Consider the following 10,749-nt stretch of genomic DNA (forward strand, 5'->3'; position numbering starts at 1 on the left):
TTATACTGATCCGGGGATCACTGTATTAAAATTACGTAATGACCAGTGTCGTATTAACATAATGTTGTTAATTTCACAAAAAAACATTTATAAAGTTGAACACTTTTAGCTTTCGTATAATCTTTAATGAACGTATTTACACAAGTGTACATAAGCAACAACTGATATAAGAATCGTTATAGTAAATAACACGACAGTGGTCAAATGCACAATAATAATACTAATTGTAATAAAAGCTGAAATATATCTCTGGAAATGATAAGAGTATGATAATACATTTTTTTAACAATATCACAGCATAGGTTTTTCATCTGTTGGTTCTTCTTTTATAGGATGATTACATTCCATTAATGCAGGATTTGCCACTGCGATTATATTGTCTCCACGTGAAGCTATTACCTATATTCGATTGAAATGAATGCAAAACTAACGATTAGTGTACGTTTGATTGAACGAAATATATGAGCACATTCATTTCCAATAAAACGAGATCAAACTAAAGGTATATTATTAAATTTGTTATTGAATCTATGGCTTAGAACGTGAAAATGGAAATAGAAGTCTTATAGTACTGTTTTTATTTTGTCTAGAAAAAAATATAATTTATCCTTCTTACAAAATAATAAAACAAAAGCATACCTTAAGATTGAAATCACTCTCTTTATCCGTATTATCTGCTTCAATTTCGTTAGTGTCCTGCAAATAGCCTTTTATTAATTTTTATAAATTGAAAATATACATGGGAAATCTTTATCAAGGATTGAAAACTATTATTATATCCATTCTATTGATTCTTAAAACAGTTTTAAAGAAAAGTACAACAGTTATAAATAGACTGAGATATTACATTTATGTGTAACTCGCAGATGTTGGCAGATTTTTAGGTTAAGCTAGGTTAGGTTAGAATCTGTATCTTCCGAACGGGTGGATCCCCGAAGCTAAGATTTTATATTTGGAGTCCTTTCGTACCCTCCACAACACTCACAAAGTTTCATCTCGATCGACCATTCGGAACAACATCCAAAATGTAAAATATCCTAAGTTTTTCACAGAAAAATATATTTAATTTCTTCACTCACATGTATCGATGAAGATTCTTCATTTGAAAATGAGAGCTGACTGTCAGAATCACTAATTCCTTCTATACTCGCACTGAAAATACCATTGTTATTCTTCTTCCTCCAAACTGGACTAAAACAATGCAAATGTCTGAGTACCGTACTATACACTTGCAAAAATTATTTATCATCAAATTATATGTTATTAAGCAAAAAAAGGATTATGCGATACGCAAAATATTTTAAGATCCAATTGAGCTCAAAGTAATCACCTTGATGATCTGTGTCTTCGAATTGTCGAATTATTCATATCCATCTCAGGGCAACGTAAATCCAACTCCTCCTACAACAGTGAACTGCTACAGACAGTAGAAATGACAAATATAACATAGAATGTGAAAACACGAAGAAAACTATTATAGAGAGAATAGAAGTTAGAATATTATATAGAAGTAGCTATTATAGATATTAGAAAGTATCGAATGACAGGTAATACATTGAGCATGCACAACTTGTGAGGATACCAGGAACAAAGCATAGAATCCTAACAAGTGTGAAGCAAAACAGTGATGATATTTGAAGATATTAATTAATAATTTTCTTTTTTTTTTTTTTTAACAAAATAGATTCATTTAAAAATATGGAACGTCAACTAATTTACCAAGAAATTGTTTCAAATTAACAATCTAATTTTCATTTAATTAAATGATCATATGATAAAAAATTTTGAAAGATTTACCGACAATTTATATTTTGTAGTCTAGAGTAACATCTTACAATTACTATTTCTTATCATAACTAATTTTTAATTAAATAACAATTGAAGGGAAAATATAGATCGTTAGAAGAATGTTTGATGCGTAAATTTATAAAACATTTAATTAAAAAGTTCACGAACCAACCAGATATTTATATAGAAACAACCAGTGCAAAGCCATGCATGTTATGCAAAAGCTATACTTGACCTTTTCTGCCTGTGCTTCATACAGGTATCAATGTGTAGTGGTAGTTTACATGTTGCATTTGTTTACGTGCTGGATGCATAGTTAGTAGTTTAGCGCTCATGCGAGTGCAGCAGCTCATGAATATGCCAACAATCCCAGATCAAATCACAACTATGGGATTCCATCAAGGATTTTGAAATATAATTTTCTGTCTTTGGAGTGCATTGGATACTTTTGGATATTATCCACTTTTAAATCATTCTAGATCATTTACTTTGTGTCTTTTGCTCGACAATTTTTTTTTTAAATTATTACCTATTGAAAATGTAAATTATCTCAGTTCTTCAGACTGTTAATACTTTCTCAGATTCTTAATGTTTCGTTTATTATATTTAACGTTGTCATAACTTTAAAACAAGTAGCACTAGTACACGTTTTCGCATTGTTTTTTTCTGTATAATTTTTTCTTTCAAATTTCATCTAATGGTATAATAAAATTTCTCTCCACGCTATTCTAAATTACAATAAAAACATCTTGTTAACTATTCCCTATATCTGTATCACATTAATACAAAAAATTGGTTACACTTATGTCAAAATCCTTGATTTTGTCCTAAGTTTATGACGATACTGAACTGAAATCATCTGTACATGGCTTATTTTTATGTTTGAGGTGAGCTAACCTGCGTCGCATCTTCATTCTCACCCTCAAGATCGAGCTTTTGCCGTTTTGTTTGCTCAACTTCGTTTTCTTCACCATTTTCACGTGGTTTCAACACGGATAAGCTAAACCATTTTAAATATCAGTGGGATATTTCAGTTAACTTAATTAGATAGAACTGTTTAATTAGATAAAACTGAGACTGACGAAGGACAAACGAATTTGTTTCGATAAAATTTTTGTGGCACTTGTAATGTATATCATTTCTTTCGTAAGGCATTTTCCTTTATTTCTCTCTATATTAATCCTGCATACTTACCTCCTAAATATACATTTGATACAATTAACAATATTTGATAAAAACTAAAGATACTTACTAATGACTTTTTGAATAATGATACCCAGAATCTCTCACAATACGGCGGGCCAAAGGAAAAAGTTCATCTCTTCTAGTAAGAAGGGCAGGTACGAACCTGCAAATTTGTGCAGCAGCTTCATTTACTGACACTTCATGTAATGTCAATGGTTTCTCTGGTTTCCTCTTACAGTCAAACCTTCCATAAATTGCTGCATATTTTCGAATTTCTTCCATTCTACGTGGATCACTGTCGGGCATAGCCATTACTACCTAAAAATAATATCGTTACACAAAATGTATAAGCTATAAACAAACGAAAATACAATATAGGGTAATTCCGGGAGAGACGGACCAGGCAAGTATTTCCTACATTATGTGGAACGCGTCAGTATTCTTTTGTTTTACATTTGTTTTACGGAAAGCGATCGAGCGTGGCTCTCGGTGTATTTTCTTCCATATCTGGCGGATAATGTAGGAAATACTTGCCTGGTCCGTCTCTCCCAAAATTACCCTATACGTTGAAAAACAATGATCAATCGATAGACACAAGAATAGAATGTACCTCTAAATTTTTGCAAATTTTTTTCTTAACATTATGAGGTTTCGGGTCAACAGGTCGAATTGTCGCAGCAAGTCTTTCGGCCGCTTCTGCAAGTCTTTGTATTTGCAATTGCAAAAGGGTTGGAGTTGGTTGGGTTGGGCTTGCTGGTGCTCCACCACCGCCACTAGGACTTGGTGTTGTACCGCTACCACAGGATGACTCACATGTTCCCACCTAGAAGTAGTAATATTTTATCGATAACGAAACAGATATCAATTTCGAGATATAAGTTGAAACACACCTGTACTATACCAGGACTGTGAGAAGTAGCGTAAGGCAAAGGTGTGTTCGGGCTCGGACTCTGTTGAAATGTTGTCGAAGCCACCGGTGCAGTCACACTCGTAACAGATACAATAGGGCTGGTACTTCTACAGGGTAACGGCGTTAGGGATACATGGGACGACACATAAGGTGTAGGAGTTGGTGTTTGCGAGGTTGTTGTGAAGCCTGGAAGATTTTGCACCTGTGGCCTAGGACTTACGCAGGGGAATCCTACACCTGCGGGAGTTTTGCAGGTAGCACTTGTCGGTACGACTGGTGTTTGAAAAAGTGCTGTAACAAAATTTTAGCAGTTGAATCGATATTTTTATTATTCAGTTACTATGTATATGGAGATTCGTTTAAATAACTTGTATAATTATTTACCCATTTTTAATTTGGATTTAATTAACAAAATGCAAAGAAAATTATGATACACTAAGTATTTGTAATACAGGAGTAAAGGTTTGAGAAAATGTTAACCTTTCGACACTCTAATTTCTGTTACAAATTCTGTAATTTACTTATGACGTCGTTATTAGTGAAATGTACAAAAAAAAAAAAAAATCGTATCGTCGCAAGATAGACACAACATGGTAGCAATAATAGTTTTCTTTACAGGTGGAGGCATAGTGGAGATCTGGAGGTCAATTTTGTTTCTCTAAGTAAAATGTCTAATTTTTTTATAGTCGGTATCGATAGAATAGCGAATTAAGGCACATGTATCGTAAAACTCACCGTTTCTGAGATTTTCTTTGATGTTCAATTTGTTGTAGCCAGTGAGGATTCTCCACTGATCAATAGTGCACATTACATAAATGAACACTTCCAGTGTTAGTAATAATATGAAAGAGAAGTTCGAATCAATTTGTAACTGTTCTTGAGCTCATACACAAAATCTAACATGGTTGAGAAAATCCGTGCCATGTAACTTCCGATGAAGGCTGATACGATACGGACGAAATTTTTGCAACGAGCGAGAATTTCTGATACACCGCTTCTGCTGAGATTCCAGACCAATCTATCGTACATTAATCTGTGGGTCATGATTCACTATTACAAGAACATTAATTTCACTGTCTCCACTGGTAATAGAATTTTTACGATCACTCTTGCAAAATAACTTTCTCTCAATTTTTAACACAACTTTTCGAACCTCCGGTGTAAAGGACACACGCGGTTCAGATATTTTTCAGCATATAAAGCTTGTGCCCTAATAGCTTGGAATTAAAACTTCATATTGACAACCTTGTGATCACTGAACGAGAGCTATTTTTTCGTTTACATCTGAAGTACCGAGCATAGTTTCGCAGTTTCATAGTTATTTTTTAGGATAAATATGCTTTACAAATAGTACTTTTATATTCAACATTCGCTGTTCTATCAGATTTGACTATAAAAGAATTGAACATTCCATTTAAAAAAACAAAACTGACTTCCAGATCTTCTCTACGTCTCCACCTGTAAAGGAACTATTGCCACCATGTTACGTCTTTCTTGTAACTTAATAGTTTCTTCAAATACATGGATATATACAGGGTGTTCCAGTTGAATCTGTTAATGTGAATACTTGGAAAAGCTTGTTGTGTAGGAAAACAGGTTTTTAGAGGATTACAGAAGTTCAAGAAAGGTAAAAGATTGCTTGATGGAGGCGTCAGAGTTAGGTGAAAGTCATTTATGTTTGATTAAATGAACAATAAGAACAAAAATTGTCACCAGAATAAAATCAGCTTGACCCTCTGTCGGGCGCACCAGATCTCTCAGGTACAACCATAATTCATCTATGTATATAGACGCAATGCGTTGCGCAATGAGTGTGCAAATGTGCTCAAAATGTTGATGTTTTCTTCTTCTTTTGTTTACACTCATGTTCTTCTATTATTCCTATAGTTAGTTACCTTCCACTTGGTAAAAGACCTCTTGAAGGCCGATCTCTAAGATCCAGTGCCGCCCGATGGCGTTTCAGAAATGGGTGCGTCCGACGGAAGGTTAATTAAATCTAACGAAAATGGAGGTAATTTTGTGGTACTTTACAAGGATTTGTGAGCCATTCCTGTAGAGCTTTCTGAAGTCTTCTGACATGAAGAGGTTTGCTCGCCATACCAACCAGCGCCATAATTTCTAGAAATTCCTCCTCCCCAGCGTCGCATAATTGTTGCACGTCGTCACCACCTAGAATAGTTTATGTGAAATGGTTTAATGTTTCTTTTACGAAGTAAAAGGAACTGTGTATTAAAATGTGAAATAGAGTTATATTACGAATTATCTTAAAAGAGAATGTTTCATCCCAGATAGCACAACGACGTCTTAGAGAGATGTCTATTTTACGTCAATTTTTGGTCTGAACGTCTTACGACCTGATCTGGACATCTTGAATACGTATAAAAATTACGTGTTTAAGACGTTCGCAAGATGTCTGTGTGCTATCCGGGACCTTGGTATTATTACCATTAACAATTTTTTCTTGTAGTTGATTGAAGAAAGTTTGCATTGTACAGTTTCATGTTTCTTCTTATAGTAATAGGTAGTTTTTTTTTCTTATTGTAGTAGGTAGTTTTCAAATTGTTGAATTTTTCACTATTTCTCCTTTTGGCGAAAATATAACGGTAACCTTTACTTTTCTATATCAAACTCTGTTCTTTCTTTTTTTTTAATTAAATGTTGTAGAACAACTTAAACTGAATTATATTTTCCGTCTTATTTTATTTTAACGAAAGTGTAACATTTATAACAATGATATAAAAAATTTGTGTTCTATTTATCATATTTCGAAATAACAATTTTTAATGGTACAATCTATTTACGTACTACTTTCACTTTTTTTTGTTGCAAAATATTGTACGAAATATAAATATTTGCAAACTTTGTACGTAAATATTGATATAAATAAAATAATAAACTCCAGGAGAGATACTTGGAATAATTAATCAACTTATATTAAGAAAATTAATAAATTAATATTAATAGTTGATAACTTTTATCGAAATAACATGCAAGAAGCATTCTAATATAATGAATACGTTAAAAGAATTTTGTTTACCCATTTCTAAAAGCGTATCGTAGTAGCCTAACAGAGATGCACGTTGCATCACTCTGTATAGTTGTAGCTCCGCTTCATTCTGAGGGACCGACGTCTGCACCACTAAATAAGTTGTGCAAAAATTTATTAAAATTTGCTATTTACCTCTAAAGCAATCATTACAATAGAAAATCATGCACATTCTTAATGCAATTTAAAGGGGTATTCTCAATTGCAAGCGAGAAAGAAAAGGGTTTCCTTTGGAAATTTTCTTTTCTGGGAAAATATATGTACAGTCGAAAAAGTTTTTTGGTATATGGTTGTAGGGTGTTCAGTGTATTGTTTCATATTTTTTTTATTCATAATATAAATATACAGTGTATATATATGTAACATGTGTTCAACGATGGTCTGCGGTGGAAAGCATTCTCCGTTGGTGGAATTAATATCTGAATAACTAGCTGATCTGAAATAAATATTAAAAATTACTGGTACTAGCATGAACATTATTAGTTGAGAATTTTCTAAATAGCAGATGACATTCCGTTTTGCACATGATTGGCGCATTTTTGTTTTACGACTCCGCGGTTCGTCTCGGTGCAGTTAAGCATCTAAAAGATCTTTAAATGTCTGGCTGCCTTTGTCTCCGATGTATACAGTACTTACTTCTATTTTACGTCCAAAACGATCATCGATCTTTTGGACATTTTAATCACTCCGTCCACTTTCATTTTGCCAACGTTGCTCGAATGAGTAGCCCATACACTCTTGGTTATAGTCTTTGTTCTTCCAGTAGTCACACAATTTTCAGAAACTCGACTTCACAGTAACATAAAGCACTTTGTTGCTGTACTTTCCGACTAATGAAACGACGATAAATCTCGTTTAATCCAAGTACCATTTTACCCAGCATTGACAAATGTGAGTGTAATTTTGGAATTCCCGTTCGGGAATATATCCTTTGTACTTGAAATTATGAAAAAATATGCAAAAATAAATTTCGCTTTTTCCAAATCGATAAACGAGAATACCCCGTTAAAGCAGCTATTAATTAAATTAGACGATAATTGGTTTTAGACACTTATGTACATGCAAGACTTTGCACATTTGTAATAATAATTTTATAATTTCTTTAGAATAATTTTAAGTAGCGTCAAGATAACTGTTAAATAGAATTTTACGTATCTCAATTTAGAGATCATCGGATAATTAGTAAGAGGATAAAAATGAATTTATATTGTAATAAAAAAATGACTAACAATTTCCACACTAATATAGAGAAAATTAAAAGTCCATCTCAGTAAGCATCTTGTTCGAAATTAAAAGACAAAACTAAAACTAAAAAAATGTGTAATAACTTATAGGGTGCATATAAATTCTTTCGAAGAACCATTCGAGAAAAGAGGGAATGACGACGATAATAAATGATATAATAATAATAAAATGGCAGGAGAAATATTCGGAAGGAATTAGAATGATTGGTGTAATTTATGCTCCCCTAATTCGAGCCCGGCAGGTTCCCCGAAAACAATTTCCCGGTATCTCGATACACGAAGGGGTAAATCGTTTCTTGATCGACGTTCGGCGGACAAGGCCGGTTCGGTGAGCGAGGAGGCTGACCGCGAGGAGCTCACCTCGAACAGTATGCGGCAGACGGTCGAGTCGCCAGGGTGTTCGACTAGTTTCTTGCAAATTTCGAGGAACTGCGAGAAAAAGCAGCGTGCACACACGTACAGCGTATAAATTAATACCGGTACCGCTGGCATGACATCGGACGCCGCGACCGAGAGAGTGTCCTGAAGAAACGAACCGCCACTGTCTTGGAGAGCGACGAAGAGGAAAGGATAGAAATTAAAACAAAGGGGAGAAGGATAAAACGGAAGATGAACGAAGCGGGAGAGGAAGAACAAAAGAGAAACACAGTAACAGTGGCAGGAGGAGCAGGAGTGGAAAAAGGGAGATATTTAAGGGATGAGAAGAGAGAGGGCGACTGAGACGGGAAGAAAAAAAGAGAGCAACAGGAAGCCAAGAGAGAACGAAAGAAAGAAGAAATGCAGAAGGAGATACGGAGCAATACGGTAGAGCCGCCGGCCGATGAAAAACCTGGCCGACAGGTCTTATTACAAACCTGAGGCCCGGTCTCACGCTTATATACACCGACCGAGATCGAGTAAGTCCCTCGCAGCAGCGGGGTGACTCGATCCATGAGATTTTTGTGATTGTGGCCCCTGCAGTCAGTTCGCACACGTCTGTGCCGAGAGGATATGTGGATCTTTCTAATGAGACACCGATCTTTCCTCTCCACCTTCTACTCCTCCTCTCCGCTCTCCCTTACCCGCCAACTTACGAAATGACCGTTGCAATACTAACGCTTAATAGCTGGTGTAATTTCAATTATGTGTCACTGATAATTGTAGAAAGTGATAGACTTTTGAGTCGATTATTCTATTTTTTTTTTTGTTTTTTTGTCAAAACTTTAAACGTGGATGAAAAAGTTACAGTAGAATATTTAGCGTATAGGTGAGTTTCTCAAATCCCTATTTTTCTTTACATTTATTTTAGGTACTTGTGTGACGTTCCAAACAACGTAATTCATCTATTGAAAGTTTTATTGTAAAGTATTAAATTTGTGAATATTTATTTTTGAAAAAATATAGTTACAGAATTTTTTGTAGGGGATATCAACTTTTTGCTAATAGCTTAATAGCTACGGTAACTCGTAAACAATTATTCGTGAACCGTTTTATACTATATTACGCACTATTACTGTCATCATTTCTGTTATCGTGACAAGTTACGCTGTTTTACGTTACGTCACGTTATCTCTTGCGTATGCCGCATTGTGTTATATTATGTCGAACAATACTGCTTTCACTCGTAGTATCGTAATGTATGACAACAGAATTTTTCTCTAATTAAGTGGTGAATTTGCGATAGATCATTTTTTTGGGTAGGGGAGAGTAGGGTAAAACAGGGTAGGCGGGTAAAACAGAGTATCACTGTTTCTCCGTGACATGTAGCCAATAAGCAAACAATGTAAAATGAATTAACGTTTGTAATGTATTTGATAAAAATACAAATTAAAAAGTAAATTCCTTGCTAAACGAATGGACATAAGTTTTCTCCATCGCTGTTTGCTTATGACGTTTTATTTTTAATTTAATTTAGATTTCCTTCAGGTTCCGATTAATTTCTTCACCGTCTGTAGGTATAACACGGCTTTTACCAGCGGTTGCTCATCTTTTTACCCTTTCAACGTTTTGCTTGAATTTATCCGAGTACATATTCTTAAATGAATTCCACCCTCCATCATATTTGTAAATTGCCTTCTTCGATAATTTGAACTACATCGAGATGCCAATAACTTTTACATGGAATATACTATTAAATATAATAAGCTTTACAGTTTCGATCGTTTTATGGTTACACGTTAATTAAATGGAACGATTTTCACGTGTCATTTGTTCAAATATTCATGACCTCCCCTTTCCTGTCTTATTATATGGAAATCAACCAATTATGGCTATTAAAAAGTATAATTTATATGCGATTTACTATTTGTTTTTCTTCTTTACCATGTGTGTACAGGTGTTCTATTTGTGGGTAAAATTATTTGACCTACTGCACTCCTTATAAATGGATTTATTCGAACAACATTTACAAGCAAAGCTCATAGATTATGAGAAACGTCCAACTGTGACGTTTATTATGCTTATGATTTCAATTACCTATTACAGCTCATAACGCTTTCATCGCGATGAAAAAACGTTTCGAACATCGCTCTATATTTCTTTACCGTTCAATGGTACAAGTGTCGTTGCTCAATGGAAATTACGAGATTATGAAAATA

General features: G+C 34.3%; 1 protein-coding gene across 1 annotated transcript; it reads right to left on the reverse strand.

The window, feature by feature from the left end:
- Positions 1-291: 291 nt before the first annotated feature.
- LOC108572047 (NGFI-A-binding protein homolog) lies at positions 292-7,014 on the reverse strand. The gene is made up of 10 exons (XM_017934232.1): positions 6,921-7,014; positions 5,915-6,052; positions 3,864-4,174; positions 3,584-3,796; positions 3,041-3,291; positions 2,686-2,788; positions 1,331-1,401; positions 1,080-1,191; positions 640-696; positions 292-399 (listed from the first exon to the last, which is right to left on the reverse strand). The coding sequence occupies exons 1-10, from the start codon at positions 6,967-6,969 to the stop codon at positions 292-294; spliced, it is 1,413 nt and encodes a 470-aa protein (XP_017789721.1). The 5' UTR covers positions 6,970-7,014.
- Between the last annotated feature and the right edge of the window lie 3,735 nt (positions 7,015-10,749).

This window comes from Habropoda laboriosa, unplaced genomic scaffold, assembly GCF_001263275.1.
Source record: "Habropoda laboriosa isolate 0110345459 unplaced genomic scaffold, ASM126327v1 scaffold67, whole genome shotgun sequence".
NCBI classification, from domain to species: domain Eukaryota; kingdom Metazoa; phylum Arthropoda; class Insecta; order Hymenoptera; family Apidae; genus Habropoda; species Habropoda laboriosa.

Coding starts and splice junctions, on each gene's coding strand:
- LOC108572047 (XM_017934232.1), bottom strand. CDS start 6,969: ATGCAACGTGCATCTCTGTTAGGCTACTACGATACGCTTTTAGAAATG. Junction 3,797..3,863: donor ACAGTCCTGGTATAGTACAG/GTGTGTTTCAAC, acceptor TACTACTTCTAG/GTGGGAACATGTGAGTCATC. Junction 1,402..2,685: donor AGAATGAAGATGCGACGCAG/GTTAGCTCACCT, acceptor TCACTGTTGTAG/GAGGAGTTGGATTTACGTTG.